The sequence below is a fragment of the Dermacentor variabilis genome, chromosome 1 (assembly GCF_050947875.1).
Source record: "Dermacentor variabilis isolate Ectoservices chromosome 1, ASM5094787v1, whole genome shotgun sequence".
In the NCBI taxonomy this organism is placed as follows: domain Eukaryota; kingdom Metazoa; phylum Arthropoda; class Arachnida; order Ixodida; family Ixodidae; genus Dermacentor; species Dermacentor variabilis.
This window is the reverse complement of record NC_134568.1, coordinates 135272461-135291669: the sequence shown is the minus strand read 5'-3', so window position 1 is coordinate 135291669 and position 19209 is coordinate 135272461. Positions and strand designations below refer to the sequence as shown.

The 19209-nt window shown below is 43.2% G+C and overlaps 1 protein-coding gene across 1 annotated transcript; it reads right to left on the bottom strand.

The window, feature by feature from the left end:
- Positions 1 to 3954: 3954 nt before the first annotated feature.
- On the bottom strand, positions 3955 to 17655 carry LOC142584950 (uncharacterized). Its single transcript, XM_075695320.1, has 5 exons — positions 17466 to 17655; positions 10736 to 10797; positions 10453 to 10542; positions 6230 to 6256; positions 3955 to 4122 (listed from the first exon to the last, which is right to left on the bottom strand). Exons 1-5 carry the CDS (start codon positions 17542 to 17544, stop codon positions 4063 to 4065), a joined length of 318 nt encoding a protein of 105 aa, XP_075551435.1. The 5' UTR covers positions 17545 to 17655; the 3' UTR covers positions 3955 to 4062.
- Between the last annotated feature and the right edge of the window lie 1554 nt (positions 17656 to 19209).

Below are 19209 nucleotides of genomic sequence, written 5' to 3'. Positions count from 1 at the left end.
TGTAGACGAGCCGTATGTAAAAATACAAAAAATACATAGCGGCTCCACAGCCACTGTAGTCCTCCATAAAGAAAGCAACACAATCACAATAAAGAAGGGCGGGCAAGGAGATAAGACCTCTCCAATGCTATTCACAGTGTGTTTACAGGTGGTATTCAGAGACCTGGATTGGGAAGAATTGGGGATGAGAGTTAATGGAGAATACCTTAGTAACTTGCGATTCGCTGATGATATTGCCTTGCTTAGTAACTCAGGAGACCAATTGCAATGCATGCTCACTGACCTGTAGAGGCAAAGCAGAAGGGTGGGGCTAAAATTTAATCTGAAGATAACTAAAGTAATGTTTAACAGTCTCGGAAGAGAACAAGAGTTTACGATAGGTAGCGAGGCGCTGGAAGGGGTACGGGAGTACATCTACTTAGGGCAGGTAGTGACGGCGGATCGGGATCACGAGACTGAAATAATCAGAAGAATAAAAATGGGCTGGGGTACGTTTGGCAGGCATTCTCAGATCATGAACAGCAGGCTGCCATTATCCCACTAAAGAAAAGTGTATAACAGCTGTGTCTTACCAGTACTCTCCTACGTGGCAGAAACCTGGAGGCTAACGAAAAGGGTTCTACTTAAATTGAGGACGACGCAACGAGCTATGGAAAGAAGAATGATAGGTGTAACGTTAAGGGGGGGGGGATAAGAAGAGAGGAATAAACGCGAGTTAATGACATCTTAGTGGAAATCAAGAAAAAGAAATGGGCATGGGCAGGGCATGTAATGAGGAGGGAAGATAACCGGTGGTCACCAATGGTTACGGACTGGATTCCAAGAGAAGGGAAGCATAGGAGGGGGAGGATGACATTAAGAATTTCGCAGGGACAACATGGCCACAATTAGCACGTGACCGGGGTAGTTGGTATGGGAGAGGCCTTTGCCCTGCAGTGGGCGTAGCTAGGCTGATGATACACATATACATATATATCTATATATATATATATATATATATATATATATATATATATATATATATATATGTATAGTCAGTACATATTGTCGCGGGTAGCAAAACTGAAAGCAGTGAAGTATTTCTATCGAAAAATTCTGAAGGCTACTTGACCGTTCAGCGCTGCGCCCCACTTGCTTCACAGGCTTGTGAGCACATGCCCGTGGGCAACAAGCAAATTACCTTGAACGTTTTCTTTTTTCGAGCACCACAATCCGTAAGATCGGTGACATGCCGGCTTCGGGCTTATTTGATTGCTTTAAGGTGATATAGTATGTATAATAAAATTAGTTTCTTGATACAGAGAAAGATAAAAAGGTAAGGTCGACAGCTTAGCTGGAGATGGTTCCGATTACCTACCTTGAACGTGCGGAGCCTGGTTAAGGTGCGTCAAAAAAAAAGGTAAATTAAGGAATGGATGAACGGTGATGCGATCAGATGAAGTGTGCCCCACCATCACGAGTGATCGTGCAATTTCGATTACTTAAGGAAGCAAATCTATGTCTTTGAAGCCTTGAGCACGGACGATTAGTTTGATATGATCAGGAAATCTTCTGTCTGCTACAGCCTTCTAAAGTGAATCACGTGCACTATGTTGAAAGGGATTTTTTTGTTTTTTAATGTTTCGTTTAAATTGTAGCCGTCACACATTAATTGCAGCAGTTGCATTGATGCAGTTAAACATTGCAGCACTTGCGCTAATTATTTTTCTCCGTTAATGGACCTCAAGTTTGCCTTGCGCTTGTGCATATATTATTTCAAGGTGTGCACGTAAGGCTGTAGGTAGAATTCTAGCACAGTTAACCTTCGCTTCAAGAAGCTTGGTAGATCGATCCGCAGCCTTTCTTTCGGTCCTCTATTAATTGTTTCTGTCACCGAGCTGACGGCATTGGAGTAGTGAAGATTGCATAAGAAGCTGCACAAAAATGCACACAAGAAAAGTTATGCAAATCCCACGCACTCTAGGAATCTGTGTAAGCGAAGTTTTCTGTGCTGTCTGCGTTCTCTGGCAATATCTCGCGGTGATGTTGACGGCCTACGACAGTCGCCATGTGATGCTAAATGTTACCTAGCCTGCACTACTTATGTTTATCTATACGTGCACAGAACACACAGTGAGACGTGTTTGCTCGAGGCACTGTTGAGCCATTGTTCATAGCCTGCGTGAAAGTTAGCACTGTCATTACCTCACACGGCACTTCGCATCGTGACTGAAGTGTTTATTTGCGGGTCTGCGGGGCAGCCGATGACGTGTTGTCGTCTTGACGCTGCCGTGCTTTAGTACGGCAGCGTGCTTTAGTAACTGCGTCAGTTGCCCGCACGTGAAAGCTTGCATGGTGTTTGTTCATTTTTCAGAAAGAGCAGAAACGTGCCATATCATACCTTGAGGAGGAGGAGGAATAAACTTTATTTGTGCACAGCAGATTTGAGACCTAGGCCTCTACCTAAATGACGGCCTCGAGCCCTTGGGCCCTGGCGGCATCTTCGGCCAGCTGGACTGCCTTGAGTTGGTCTTCCGGTGCACAGCTGAGCAACGCGGTCTCCCACTGCTCTCTGGTCTTAATTATTTTATTCTGTATGAGGGTACGAGGACAAGCCCAAACCATATGTTATAGGTCCGCCCTTTCTTCACAGAATCTACATCTATCCGTGAAATAAAATTTTTAGTTTGTCCGCAACTGTTGCCGTGTTAGTAGTACTGTTTCTTTTATTCACGAGACACCAAATAATGCATGCTTTCCTACGGCGCCTATCCCTCCTCCTGCGATCCGCCCATGTAAGCAAGCTCGTGGCAAGCTTTTCGCTCGTGGGAAGGTGATTATTCGGTCGTTTCTTCAGGGCGCCGGCTTTACGCTGTCTCTGTCCTCCTCTTTCTACCTTACTATCTCCTCTCTGGGCTGTCGCACGTGAGTACAAACGTAAGCCCTTTAGCTTCTACAAAAGCGTTTGCGGGGAGCTAACGCGTAATCACAGCCGTCCAGAGGGCATTCTGTCGACGGCCAGAAACTTCTAGAGGGCATTGTGACAGCAACCAGAGAGCTACAGAGGGAATTGTGGTGACGCCCACGAAGTTCCAGCTGGAAAGGGCTCACAGGCACTCCTCCCACGTCCCTACCATGTGCATTCTACTCGTTCTCAACCCCCCCCCCCCCTCTCGACGCAGGGTGCAAGACAGCAGCAGCAGCAGTGGGAAAGTCGAGGGAAAAGGAAAACAAAACTTCGCTCTAATAGGAACATGTATGCATGTATACCATAACCCTGTTGGCGCAGCTCGGTCGACAGTCTTGTACTGAGCCAATTAGTTCAAAGGAAACCATTATTTTCTCTGAAGGCGCTGCAGCATTCTGACAGTAATGTATGGTCCTTCTCAAACTAACATTCTTAGCCCTATGCCAGTGGGCACTGCACAGTGGCAGCTCGGAAGCCTCTAAGGAAAAGCTGTGCAGAATTGCTATCTTTGTTCAAAGGTATTAATTCCACACGCGGAGCGAAGCTGCATTATATACGTATAACGCACTGTCGGCCAAAGCGGAATAATGTAACATAACGCTCGAACGCCTCGACAACGTAAATAAAATAAAAGGAAATTTAAGGAAGCCTCATCGGCAGTTGGGCTTGAACAAAAACTCCACGGCTGTGACTCACTGTACTACTCCACAGCATTCTACGGCGCGCAAAAAAAGCAGAAAGAAACAAAAGAATTTGTGGTATAACATTAGCTTCCTAATTGACAAAATGGTTGGAGGGAATCACGCTAGTGGTAGCATCAGAAACCGAGGACTTGCTTCTTTCGTGTTTGAAATGAAACATGAAAAGTACCCTTGAGGAAACATAACGTGTTGCGTGTGTGGTTTACGAGTGCCATAAGGCGAAGCGTACTGACGAGTATTATTTTGAAGAGCATTAGTATTTTTTCCTGTTGTTATTGAATGATGGCTAAAATGCACAGCACTTCATGGTGTTTGGTCTTGTGTTTTTTTGTATCTGTTTTATTTTCGCTACGACTCCACCATGTGGACTGCCGAACTCTTTGTCTTCGGTTTCGTTGGTTATGGTGAAGCACTTCAACTTTGAACTGGCTTGCATTGAGCGTAGGCGCTTCTCACGGAACTGGCTACTTGATCCTGAAATAAATAAATAAATAAATAAATAAATAAATAAATAAATAAATAAATAAATAAATAAATAAATAAATCATCTGCAGCTTTGCGTGGATGAAACACCTGTCATTCAGCATTCAACGCTTTCTGCGCATTAATACTGTAGTAGTGGATCGCCCCGCAACCTAATTTAAACAAATATACAATAACTTTTATGTTCATCTCGGTGCATTTCTGAATTCATTTTTTACACCTTCCATACAGCACTGTCCATCATACACGTTCTATAATTAGGTCGTGGCCTTTATACTCTCATTCCCTACTGTGCTTTCGTATTCTTATAGTGCTTGTCTTTGTCTTAGCCTCCGTTATACAATTTATTTCTCTGTTTAAATCCTCCAATAAAAATTACGGCGGTCTTTCTGACAGTACAAATGTATTTTGTTTTTATTAACGTAATAGAAGATTATGCTGGCGCACAAGTACGGCGCCGGCTACTTCTAGGCTCTAAAAAACGTAAACAAGTGGTATATATATATATATATATATATATATATATATATATATATATATATATATATATATATATATATATATATATATATATATATCTTGTTTTCTCCAGTTTTGCACAAGGCTTGGTAGGAGAAATATCAGAAGAACAGTTAATGCACTCAGAACAAAATTATCACATAGCATGCAGTCAAAACAACACCATGACGTTACAAAGAAACTATCAAAGGAGCACAACTGCGAACAACAATATGACATAACATAGCGACAGTAAAGAAATGGTCGAACCCAGAATACGAACCACAGTAAATCACACATACGCAGCGACAGTAGAAGTAATGAATACTTTTATAATCAAGAGTTTTTTGGTTTTAGGTTCTTTAGTAACGCCCAACAATGCCCATCTGTTGAAGAAAATGTGTTTAAAGGTATTTAACCGGCCCTTTTGCATGACTCATGTTTGCCAAGATCCCAATAATTTCTTTAGACTGAGTGGTCTACGGTCTAATGTGATTAAGAACAACTGAACTCGCTGTTTTAGTATGTCATAATGTAGACACACTAAAAGAAGGTGATATGGTTCTCCGTCAACAAAGCCTCAATAACACTGGGGAACTTCACGGTCGAGTTCTGTGCAAAACGCGTTTTGTGTAGGCGGTGCCAAGGCCATAATCGATGAATTAGCGTTTCTATATAAATTTAATGGAATGCTGAAATCAACAAGCCGATCATTATATAATAGATCAAGACTCTTGGAATTTTTGTCAAACCGTGTCTTTCTATGTATTTTGAAAATGTTGGTTTTAGAATTCAGCGCACTCATATTATTATTATTATTATTATTATTATTATTATTATTATTATTATTATTATTATTATTATTATTATTATTATTATTATTATTATTATTATTATTATTATTATTATTATTATTATTATGTTGTTGTTGTTGTTGTTGTCAATCGTTATTAATAATGTTATTATTGATACAGGGAAAATCAGGCATCCATCCGTTCGTAGCAATTGCTACAAAGGAAACCGATACGGGTTCCTCGAATTACTTCTCTCCACCTAGAGGGGTTCCGCAGAACTATTACGTCAAATGTTATTATTATTTGATTATAATATAACATGTGTAGTCTTTCTTCCTGCTAGTTCATGTATGTATATCCGCCTTATTTCATGTAACACTTACCATATGCTTAGTGTCCTGACGTCCAGAAATTTCGATGAATATTATTTTTGTATGTTATATGTTATGTAATTGACATGCTTCTTGTACTCAGCCAAATGTGGCGGACGCTTCATCGGCTGTGTACGTATTTTATATCCAATTCTCGCGGGCGCCAGTACCAAGATCAACAGGTTTTTCCTGGGCACGATAATAAAGTCGCTCTATTGGTTGATTGATTGATTGATTGATTGATTGATTGATTGATTGATTGATTGATTGATTGATTGATTGTGATTGTGATTGTGATTGCCGCGGTGGATCTTTGAGCATGGAGGTGACGGAAACGTTGCAGAGGGGAAAGACTTAAATACTCAAAGCTATTGATTAACGCTGTGCAAAGCCACTTCTAGAGCAAAACAGACGTGTGCTATAACACGTACTCACCGAGAACACCGTCGTCAGCACGGCGCCCTAAGGTATAGAAAACATAACGTTAATCCTATTGCTTTTACTGATCATTTTAAAAACAAGATACACATACCAGTTGCTTTCGCTTCAAACGAAAGCTACCCGATAAATGACTGTGCCTTATCACAACTTCTACGCTTCTTGCCTCATTGACAAATTCATGTCCTGGACATGACAGAACACTTAGTTATCATAATGTTTTTTTAGTATTAGTGAGATGATTAGCGAGGAAACGTATCCCCCGGAATATCATGTCGGCTACTGCTTGTCACGTGAGAAGTGTAGAAGTATAAGGCATAAAAAACACATAATAAAATATCGGAAACACAGAAATACACAGAAGGCGCAAGATGGTACAACAGAGGAAACACACAACTTAAAGTGCTGGAAACACTACAAATACACAAAACACAAAATGTCACAAGAGGGAAGGAAATGAGAGCTAAAAAGATTTGCCTTAAAAAAATAGGGCCTGGGAACAGTCTCTCCTTAATATGATAAAAATTTGGTCATATTTATTATGGACACGCAACCCCTCTCGTGCAAAACTCCAGATCGCGTTTGTAATAGTAACCCTAAAGTGAGCAAACTTGTCCAAACAAAGTTTGGTCACAGTGGTTAAAAACAAATATTATTATTATTTTATTAAATAAATGTACTTCAAATAAAATTAGTACATTCAATTACACATTCTGCGTCAATACCGTTATGTCGCGCAATTTACTATAACTGCTTTTTTTCGGTGGCCGAATAACCCCACTCCCCTCTCTTGCCGCTAATACATCATTTTATTCACGCACAAAATTAAAAACTAAATTCTGGGGTTTTACGCGCCCAAACCATGATCTTATTATGAGGCACGTGATAATGGGGGAAGGGGGGGGGGGACTTTGGTTTCATTCTTTAGTGAGTACCTAAATCTAAGTACACGAGCGTTTGTGCACTTCACTCCCATCAAAGTGCGACCGTCGAGATCAAATCCGCGAACTTAAGCTCAGTAGCGCAACGTCATAGACCCTGGGCTACTGCAGAGAGCATTCATGCACAACCACTAGGTGAATACGACCTAGAAGTTCTCGAACTCAAGCTCTTGAAAGCTTCTGCAGCAGAATGTATTTATAACCGCATCGTCGCATCCTGCCATTTGTTTGGTCGTTCACCGGAAATACAACAACTCTCTAGCATAGAATGCAATACTCACTGCAGTCGTTCATTACAACCTTATCATGACTAACCAGAGTTCAAGTAACCGTACATAGCTTTGGTGTTAACTATTCGCGCATTGACGAACAAAATGCGTGGTTAAACTGGTTTCCTTAGGTATGACGCATGCTTAAGCTTTATAAGATGAGGTGAAGCAGCAAGTTAGGGTCGAGAGAGTGCAAGCGTGAGCTGGTGAAACCCGGTTAGTTCCGTCGTAGAAGTGTGCGGTGGCGAGCGAGTGAGTGAAGTTGCCGCGTAGAATCCATTCCGGACGCTCCCGTCGCGAATAAACTTTTTTGTGCCGCATGTGGTTGGGCATCACATGTACAAATGCCTGTTGATTCGTAATGGGAACGGCCAATAGCTGAGCGTGCAATTTGTACGGGTTTGATGAGACTCTGTGTTCGGTGTCACTGCCCGTCCTTTGACGCTCATCAATGCGATCTACAAGCTAGACTCAGCCTGTTAGATTCAATTCAATTCAATTCACTTTATTTCAACACCCCAATGTTGAGGACCGCGAACAAAAAACCTTTTTATGGCTTCACCACCCCTTTTAACAAGCAGTGACAGAGCTTAGGGTTAGGTGTTACATATTAAGCTAGAATTACCTAAGTCCCAATAACACGAGTGACAGACATAATGCAAATATATAATATATACATATACATATATGTGTAAAATGAATGCAATGAAACAGAATGTATATGTAGTACATATAGCACTCCCGTACAATTGAAATCGAAAGAATTTACGCTAATTACTAATGCACATTACACATATATGAAATCGACAAATGTGTCACACAAAACATACTGCAATGCACAATTCGGCAAATACACTGTTGTAAAAAACACAATTTCTTCCTTTTTTGCGAAACAAAGAAAAGACAAGAAAGAAAACACAATAATGAAAGTTATACAGTGTAGATTTTGTTTAGAGAAGACGGTAACGTAAAGCGCAACATTTGGTATGTGCAATTAGTCCTTGCCCGTGGCATCTGCCAGAGTTCGCAACTGCTCGTATTTAGGTCCCCATCTCTGCCTTTTAAGTTGGATATAGTATTTAACGTGTTATTATTTCTATTAATACCTGTCTTATACCCGTGAATTAGTGTTTGCTCATAAATATCAGGCATAGAAAGTAAATTCAGTTTTTTGAAAAGTGGCGCGTATGTGTGTCGTGGGGAACATCCAGAATACTACGGACGGCCTTTTTTTGTATTCTGTGTAATGTGGTGATATTAGAAAGTGCCGTACTACCCCAAACAAGATGGCAATAGTGAATTTGGCTGAGAAGCAAGGACTTGTATAGGAGTAGCTTGATGCTTTTAGGGAGAAGATATCTTAATCTGCATAAAATTCCACTCACACGGGATACTTTCGCAGCGACTAAATCCACATGCAAGCTCCACGACATATGTTGTTGGAATACTACCCCAAGACATTTAACAGTAGGCACAATCGGAATAATAGAAATATTTATTTGTAATGTTAAGTCTGTAGCGACATTACGATTAGTCGGTCTGAACAGAGCAGCTGTTGTTTTCTTAGTATTTATGCTAAGAGCATAATATAGCGCTCTCGGTGGTAAAGATCCTAGGACCATGGCATATGCATTCTTGCATGCAAAGGGCCACAAATGCTCTTCTGCACTTCTCGAAGGCTACTGGACTGTACGAACGCTTATGACAGCGGACATTACTCTGCGATTGCGTTCGCAATGACTGACTATTTGATAATTTTCTACTCCTTCCTTTCTATTTAGTCTTCCGCATTTCCCCCTCCCCAAGTGTGACGTAGCCAACTGGGCACGTACTTGGTTAACCTCCCAACCTTTCCCTCTTTGTTTTTCTCTCTTTCTCCCTCCTAGAAGATGAGGACTTAATTATCCTCAGGTTATGACATTGAACGGTAGCTTCAGCACTCCTTAGGTACATTGACCACAGCCCCAAGAGATACTAAACTACTCATGTATAAATCACTAATCCGGCCTATACTCGATTATGCTTCTCCCGTCTGGAATCCACACAAACAGTGCCACATTTATCAAATTGAGGCCATCCAAAAGAAAGCGATCCGCTTCATATGCCGTAGGTACGATAGAGATTTTTCGCCGTATACAGCGCTTTCATCCCTAGGCTTAGAACCGCTCTCAGATCGCCGACGCACGGAATCATTGAAGTTTTTGCATTGCGTTATTAACTCTTCTTGCCGTATATCTTCGGATAACTACCTAACTCCTGCGAAACCATCTAATAATAGAAGTCACCATCATCTAAACATCGCACCTTATTTCGCCCGTACGGACACATTTAAATACAGTTTATTTCCCCGTGTACTCGAGTACTGGAATTCTTTGCCTGGTGCTACTCGTTCTCTTCCTTTAAACTTATTCTTGGCGGCCATTGAATAGTTTTGGTGTGTGTTTGTTTGTATTTTTCGTATTGGGCCTGTATTACTTACTATTCTCATTTCTCTGCCTTTCACACCCACTCCTGCAATAGCCCGATAGGGCTGCAGTATGTACAAATAAATAAATAAAAATAAATAAATAAAGGGGTGCCTGGCATTGTACACATGCTTATGACCTTGAGCTCCAAAGGTTGTTGACGAGGTTGTATTCGTTTCCTAGGAGCTTTCTGATATAAAAATCATGCAGTGCGAATTTGAATGGTTCGTTTTTGTAGCAAAATTGATTGCTTCAGCCTGCACAGACCTTCAATGGAAACTAAGTTTCTTCAACAAAGCTGTTTTTAATTGTATTTCTCACGAATAATGAACATAATTGTCAGCACCAGCACCAGTGGTGTTTATGGTAACAAACCAGGGGCTAGAACCAGATGGCCACTGTCTGCATCTATCGCACAGGTATGACTCGCACTTCGCATAAGCCAAGATAAACAAGCATCAGGCGTAGTATTTTGTAGTGAAGCTTAATATAAGTTAACATGCAACAATATTACACTTCCGCAAGTTTGAACAATAAGCACTTACGAAGTCCACTCCAGCCTCGCACTGCTTCTTAAATATGTCGTACGCACGGTCCGTCTTGTCGCCGATGACTTCCTTTACTGTTGCCTTGAACTGCGTAAATAGTCGCGCTTTAGAAAACTGCGCATATTAATAGTCAATGAAGTCGCTTAAGCATTTGTCATCAATGAATGTGGGCTCGGATACCCGAAGTAAAGCAGAAATTGTTGATCAATTTTTTTGTATGTTTATTTGTCAATTCTTCCATTCACCAAAATTAAACAATGGCTGAATGAGTCATTCTTACCTCTTGGTTGACGTGGTCTCCCATGCACTTCAAGAATACCTTGAATTCTTCGTTGCTCAAAGCTATGAACCAATGAAAAAAAAACGAAAGAGAAAATTCAGTACCCATTCCACTCTGTGAAGGTGGTTGGACGGCGAAGCTGTGGAGGGAACACCGCCTACGATATGGCGACGAGACGAAGAGTAAAATTTGGCAATCATTTTATTTTGTAACAATCGTCACCACTGCATTGCGGTCGCTGTGTTATACAGCTACGTTTAAAGTTTCATCCGCAGAGACCTGCTTTCGCAACGTACGATTAATGCACGTTTCATGTGTGGTTGTTGGCCGAGTGACATCGGTGAAGCACATCAAGGCAAACTCATCGGCGACGAACTGGACAAACCACCTGTTTTGTGGCTTGGCGCACGGTGCGACGAGTGAAAACACGTCAAAAATGCTCGGAATGACGCCAAAATTGTCATGCATATTTGTGTAAACAAAGCCAATTAATGGAATTGAAAAGAAAATTTGGTACATTTCGTTCAGGATGGAAATCGAACCCGGATCTCTAGGAGCGAGACGAGCATGCTACCCCGATGCCACGGTGGTTCCACGACTTATACTTGTTTGGGGGAAGGGGGGGGGGGGTACGAGTCATTGCTGATGATGATAGTTTTTGCTCGCACTTTTCTTTCCGCGGGCACGACTGCGCTTGGGGGGGGGGGAGCGGTAAACAGCTTCGCTGTAAAAAGGGTGCGTCTTTCCTGTCTCATAGCATAATAATTCTAATGCAGCAAAGGAACCTGTTCGTACAGCCACTTTTTACATATCAGGAGCATTCAGTGCAGTACACAGCGAGTACAGTTGTTTAGGAAAGGTAGAGTGACACAGATAGCCGGTGGTGCTAGTGCGAAATTAGATCTATTTGTTGCAAACTGTAAAAAGCATCGAAGTGCCATGAAATACCGAAACGAAATGGTTAAGAAAAAGAATACAAATCTCTTCAGTCGTGTATACATATATATATGCAGATGTAAAACGATTACAAAGAGAGAAAGTCAATTCCTGGCAACTACCACCAGGATAAGGCACAGTGAGGCCGACACGGACGCCGCAAGTACAGTGGCATAACTTGTTACATGTTTAGCACATCGTGCTATAAGACAACGTTCCTGACTATAGTGAGGCACGTAATCTTATCGCATGGTGTGCAGGCGAGAAGTTAAAAAACATTATGGGGTTTTACGTGCCCAAACCACTTTCTGATTATGGGGCACGCCGTAGTGGAGGACTCCGGAAATTTCGACCACATGGGGTTCTTTAACGTGCACATAAATCTAAGTACACGGGTGTTTTCGCGCCCATCGAAATGCGGCCGCCGTGGCCGGGATTCCATCCCGCTACCTCGTGCTCAGCAGCCCAACACCATAGCCACTGAGCAACCACGGCGGGTAATGCAGGATATAGAAGTGTTTGACAGGGTAAAGGGAAGTTACCATAGGTTAGTGAGGTCTAGGAATTATCTTAAACTGAAGAGAGAAAGGGTAAAATTATTCAAGAAGAAACAAGTCAACCTATACGCAGTACGAGTAAAAGCAGATGAATTCAGGCTGCTGTTCGCAAACAAATATGCCTATTTAGAACAGAAACAGCAACATAACATACAGGTAATTAATGAAACTGTAACTATAAGCTCATTTCAGGAACCTATAGTTATAGAATTGAAGTGAGCGGTAATACACAAAGGCAACCAGCAGGTGATCCTACTGGTTGCCTACTGGTACTAGGTGATCCTACTGGTCCTACCTAAAGTGATCAAGTACGCAAGCGATCAGATAGAATTCACCGAACTGTCAGAACTGATCAACAAGAAGAAAGCAAGGGATATTCGATATTGTAAGGTGGGAAAGAATGAGGAATCAGTAAAAATGGCCGGAGCATGAAATCAGTGAGAAGAAAACTTGGCATAGGACATGCCAAGATGTATGCACTGAAAGATAAGCCGCGTAATATCATCAGCAATTTCGAAGTTATAGTAAAAGCAGCGCAATTATTCTTACTAACCTGTACATTACCCAGAGCAGCCACGATATCTCCATTTGAAATAGTAATGAACAGGTTACAGAGGCTCCTTCTATAACTAGCGACAAAGTCATAAGGACCTTGCAAGACATGAAACAGGGTAAAACGGCAGGAGAAGATGGAATAACAGTCAATTTAATCAAAGATGGAGGAGATATTGTGCTTAAGAGCTTGCGGCCGTTTATGCGCAATGCCTCACGACTTCAAGTGTACCAGGGAGCTGGAAGAATGCCAACAGCATACTAAGCCATAAGAAGGGAGACATTAAAGAATTGAAGAATTATTGGTCCATTAGCTTGCTTTCAGTACTGTATAAAATATTCAAGATAATCTTCAATAGAATCAGGGCAACACTTGACTTCAATCAACCAAGAGAAAAGGCTGGCTTCAGGACGGGATATTTTACAATGGATCACATCCATGTAATCACTGGAATGATCGAAAAATCTGCGGACTTCAGTCATCTTCTCTATATGGCTTTCATAAATTATGAAAATGTGTTTGATTCAGTTGAAATACCAGAAGTCATAGAGGCGTTGATTAATTAAGAAGTGCACTACAGGAGGCATACGTGAATATCTTGGGAAATATCTGCGATGATCCCACAGCTACCTTGGTTCTGCGCAAGAAAATTAGAAATTTACCTATCAAGAAAAGGCTCAAGCAAGGAGACACAATCTTTCCAATGATACTCACTGCATGTTTAGCTGTATTAAAGCTATTAGACAGGAAAAGATCAGGAGTGAGAATCAACGGCAAGTATTTCAGCAACCTTCGGCTTGCAGATGACATTTTCCTGTTGAGCAACACTGGGGACGAATTACATCAAATAATTGAGGACCTTAACCGAGAAAGTGTAAGAGTGGTGTTGAATATTAATATGCCGAAGTCAAAGATACAAAGATAATGTTCGATAGACTGGCAAGGGAACAAGAATTCAGTACCGCCAGTCATCCTCTAGAATTTGTACAGGAGTACGTTTATCAACGTCAGGAAAATTCACAGAAGAATAAAAATGAGTTGAAGTGCATACGACTGGCATTACCAGATCATAACTGGGCGCTTACGACTGTTGTTGAAAAGGAAAGTGTGCACTCATTGCATTCTACCGGTTCTAAAATAGGGGGGGGGGGGGACTTAGAGGTTAATAAATAAGCCCGAGAACAAGTTAAAGGGAAGCTGAAACACGTTTCGAAAAAAATGAGTTCTCTGCGGCATTCTACAGTCTTGAGTCCCCTGAACACGAATAACTCGTTTAAAAAGGGCGGAAACAAGCGCAAGCGGCTGTTTTTTCATGAAAACGCGCACCAGCGCCTGAGGGTATCGCGCGAACACCGCTGTTGCCCGTGATTGGTCGGAGCCGCTGTGACGTCAATGGCGGCGGTCGCCGGTCGGCGCCGCCGTTAGCACGCTGTTCTGTTCTGGCGTCATAGCTGAGTTGTAAGCATTATGGAACGTTCTCGCTGTCTCGGACAGCTTGTATTTTCGCCGTACATGTTCGAACCGACAGCCGATACGGAAAACGATGGCGGCAACGGCGGCAACGACGATGTTGAGTGTGCCAAAACCGAGAGTGATGTGTGCACCTTCTCGCGCGTTGGAAATCTTAGCTGTTACGTATGCTTTTTTTTTTTTTCGTGTAGCTGCACGTTCCAATGACGGGAGAAAAAATGCGCTAAATTTTCACTGGGAACTTGCTGCTGGAAGAATGCCGAAGCACTAACTTCTCATTAGATTGTAAACACGGGTACAATTCCGCGATGTCAAGCACCTTGCCGCTGCTTGTCTAAAGTCCCGTGGTTTTCTGAGCGTTGATACACGATCGCGAACATAAGTGCCGCGTTTCAAAGCGCGCACATGCAGTGCTGCGAGGTACAGTCATGGAAGTTGCTTATCATACACATCCAGATCGAGATGGTCAGGGGGATTATATGTGCAATATTCAGAATATGGTTCGACGACTTTGCGATTGTGGCTCGATCAAGAATCGGTATGCGCGCTCCATGCTAGTGTTGACATAAAGATATTAGGCAGTTTTAGCACCGCCGTGTGGTAAACATAACTGCAACCGTACGTCGAATGTCACTAGGCAGGCCTATACTCCATTTCATACCTCAGGTGCAACGCTGTGGAAGCTACGCACGAAGTCCGGTTACCAAAATTTATTAGTGCGCGCGTTTCCGTCTATGGTTCGCAGCGTGCCAGCGGCATTTGCTCGCGCGAGCATGCACGTGAAGCTGCCGCGACGGACTGCAATTAAACAATGCCGAAAAGAAAATTGATTTAAAAGAACGTGTTAGCAGCCGTATAAGTACACGGATTGTTTCTATGGGTAAATTCTTTTTTTTTTCATTCAGAACTGAGCTTATATATGAAAAGTTTTCTCAAAAATCGGGTCAAGAAACACCGAACTTTTTCTAAGTGCAAACGCAGCCACTGCAAGAAGTATCTCAAGCCTCCACAGCATTGCACTTGATGTATGAAACGGAGTATAGCAACGCTAGCAACAACGCGTTTCCGCATTTGTCGTAAGGCTATCCGGCTATCGCGGAAATGGTCCGAGCACAGCACAGTTGATTTCGTAGGCACGAACTTATCTCTCCTCACCGCACTGCGCTGCAAGCTTCTTGTCCTTCGGGAACCTGTGAAACACCACATCGTCTCACCCGCGTGTGTTCGCGCAGCCGAATGCTGCACAGAACGAGGGCATGTTGGGCGCCCTTGGCTGTAGGCACTCACGCAGCACAGAAGGAAAGAACAGTTAACGAAAATCTCAAAACAAACGTGAGCGGCGGCGGCGGCGGCAAATATCTGGTAGCGTCGTTGAGTAAAGCGCAGGACGGAAAGAGGCATGCCAGCGCATGCCAGCACGGCGGTCCGGCAGCTCGGTCCCCGCCAGTGACGTCACTCTCGCCGGTTCTCTCCTCTGGCAACCACCTCACCCGGCGCTCCGGGAAGCGATGGGGGCGTGTCCGCGGGGGTGATTTAGAAAGCGATTTCCGCCCCTTATATTAACAAAACGAAGAAAAAAATTTCGGAACCATAAATTATTAGGTCTGTTCTTCCCAATCCCAGCAATTCATGGAAATTGAAAACCGTTTCAGCTTCCCTTTAAGGCCCGCGCAAAGAGCGATGGAACGAAAAAAGTCGCAGTTTCGCCGGAAAGACGAAGCACAGATCTCGATAGCAAATTAGCAGACAGCTATTCGAAATAAGAATAGTAGCTTTATCGGCTGTATAAACTCGTAAAGATTCGCTCACTAAACAAACACGGTGTCATGCGCACACAGGCAAACAAAAGCACATCCCACTCGATGACCGCGTACCCTCGCTGCCAAAACGCGAAGAGTGGCCGCAGCAGCGAATGAATTGACTATCGTGCTGCCTCTCTCTTCAATGCGAACTGAAAGGCGAGTACACAGTGTACACGAAGCTATCAGTACTTGAGGCACTCTGTCCCCATCGCAGATCGCTCAATACACAGCCGCCGGCAGAGTAGAACGCGCTCTCCTTCCCTCTACCCACCCCGGTGCCTTGCTGGAAAACGGCTCGCTACCTCCCTGATTTCCTCCCTTGAGCGCGCGCGATTGAGCCACCGTCGTCGGCTCACCCTCACACGCTTTCACTAGCACATACGGAATACGGCGCGCGGCGACGTTGTTATCGCGCTTCAACTTTATGCGAATCATCACGGTGACGGCGGAAATGTGCCTAGAGTGTCCATATAATTGTTATCGCAATAAAATTTTAGGCGTAACGTTAAAAGACAGGAAGAAGGCGGTGTAAATTAGAGAGCAAATGGGAATAGCCGATGTTCTATAGCTGACAATAAGAAAAAAATGGAGCTGGGCAGCCAATGTAATGCGTAGAGCAGATAACCGGCGGACCACTAGAGTTATGGAATGGGTACCAAGGGCAGAGAAGCGCAGTCGTGGACGGCAGAAAATTTAGTGGGGTGATGAAATTAGGAAACTTGCAGGGGCAAGTTGTAAACAGCTAGCGCAAGACAAGGGTAATTGGAGATCGCTGGGAGAGGCCTTCATCTTGCAGTGGACATAAAGAAATAGGCTGACGATGATGATGCTACGCTACGCTGTGAAACAGGGACTATTGTCATTTGCGTTTGAACAAAAGCTACAACTAGCTCACTGCACAAGAGTTCGCATTGTTGAATTCCGGCCACGGCATTCCGATGGCGGCGAAATGCGAAAACACCCGTGTGCTTAGATTTAGGTGCACGTTAAAGAACCCCAGGTGGTCGAAACTTCCGGAGTCCTCCACTACGGCGTGCCTCATAATCAGAAAGTGGTTTTGGCACGTAAAACCCCATAATTTAGTTCGCATTGTTATTGCTCATGCTGAAATTTACTCTTGAAGGATACCAGCGGATGTACTGTGTTAAAAATAACTGGTAACAGCCATTTACTTCAAACAAGAGAAACATCTTTAATGATGTAAGTATTAATCGAAACAAAGATATGACACTGCTTTGACAAAAGCAAAATGACAAGTGTTTGTCTGCCGATGAGGCTTAGGAAATCATTTTCGAGATACTCGTGGCAAACTGTAGCGCATTCGCACGAATATCTAGTTAAAGACAGATTATCAAGATAATAGTAATAATAAAGAGAATGGGAAGAATAATAATAAGAGGCAAGCGTCTCACAGCACAGCTCGCTTCCACCAGCAGCCTCAGCAAGGAAAGCTCCGGCTAGGATGACTCCACACAGAAGCAACACCTTCATCTTCTTGGGAGGCCTAAGTTGTTCTCTACGAGAAACAAACGACAAGAAAGTCAGACTAGCTAGGAATCGCGCAAAGGCTCGGGCGAGAGACGGCTGAATAGAGCTGCATTGATTGCATTGGGTTATATACCCAAGCGCTCTCTTGCGAGTGACCTTGGCCAGTCCGAAAAGCACGCAGTCAGTCTTGACACTTCCGAACGCGCTTACTTTATTTCTTACCTTTCCGCCGCTGAAGTTCAGTGCTTGCGTCACGGCACACCACGCCATACCGACGTGTGCACGCAGCAAAAAAAAAAAATAAAAATAAATAAATAAATAAATAAATAAATAAAGAACAAATAAATAAAAAATAAAAACACCTTAAAAAAAATCTGCTGAATGCAAAACTGTCATGTGTCTTTAGGCCAAGATCAGCCGCAGAGTCGTGTAACAGAAGCTTCCGCACAACGCCTACGTATATGACTCAGCCTTCTTATGTTCTGTTTTTGTTCGTGTCTGAATCCGATCGCGTACCTTTGTCCAAATATCAGTTCCACGTTCCGTTTGCAGGGGCATTGAGTGTCGCAACTCACGCACCCCCCCCCCCCCCCCTTTCCCCTAACGTCTTCGCTGAAGCTTGTTGAAGCGGACGGCTCCGTGGTGTCACAAGCGCTTGTCGCGCTGTTCTCTGCGCTGGCGCAATGCTCCTGTCAACGTCAGCCGGCCCACGCTTCTCCTAGCGAACTTCCCCCTCCCGAAGACATGAAAATTTTGCAACAGCTTGCTTGCTTTCTAGTGAAAACTCCCTCCCTTAGATTACCAGTGGTGATTAACTGCTGTGTCTTTTGTTCGGCGACAAAAATTTCATTGTAATCAAAAAAGGACGCATCGTGACACTAGTGACAGTTAACACCTTGAACATTGTCAACGTGCTATCCTTGTACTTGATACCGATACTTAAAGAAATGTACTGCGCTGTTGCCCGGAAATCAACACTGAATCAGTCACCATTCGTCCGTGTTCAAATCGGATCACAATGGTCGAGTATATAACTTACTTTTCAGCAGTTCTCCCTCCGGCCTGCATGCTGATTCTATCTTTATCAACACTGCGAAATTTTTTGGCCGCATACCTCGTAAACAATGCGCGATAACAGTAGCACAGTGCTAATGAGGAGCTACAACATGTAAAGCGAGCTTTTTTATTGATTGCGTTTCTAAAGCAATGTTACATTTCTTTCAGTGATGCATATTTGATGTGCGATGCAAACAGCGCATGGCATGCACCAACATTAGTAAATGTGTAGAGAGGATGTTAGCAGTTTTAATACACCGCCAGTATTGAATAAAGAGAACTGTGTAGAAAATAAATGTCTCCGCGTCGCGCGAATGTGTACACCCTGAAGATAATGTGCTAGTCTCTGGGCACCCCTTGGCGAACCACAGACAGCATCTGAAGTGCTGTGGGAGACAGACTAGACTGCCGCCAGCTACCTACCAGTAAAATAGTTACACGCGTGCTCCAGGTCAGGTGTTCGGCTTTTATGGTACCTCAATGCTTGGAAAGGTAGTGTTTTTCCCCAAGCCGACTGTGTCGTTACCTAATAGCTGCATTGGGACGCCACATGGGAAGTGGCCCTAACCTCCTTTTTTTCTGTGTTCATGAGGGTTTAGAGGGGATTTTTCT

Excerpts from the sequence above, each read along its gene's own strand:
- LOC142584950 (XM_075695320.1), bottom strand. The coding sequence starts at position 17,544 with ATGAAGGTGTTGCTTCTGTGTGGAGTCATCCTAGCCGGAGCTTTCCTT. Across the intron at positions 10,798-17,465 it reads TGGTGGAAGCGAGCTGTGCT|CTTTGAGCAACGAAGAATTC; the intron begins GTGAGACGCTTG and ends ATTGGTTCATAG. Across the intron at positions 10,543-10,735 it reads GAGACCACGTCAACCAAGAG|TTCAAGGCAACAGTAAAGGA; the intron begins GTAAGAATGACT and ends CTATTTACGCAG.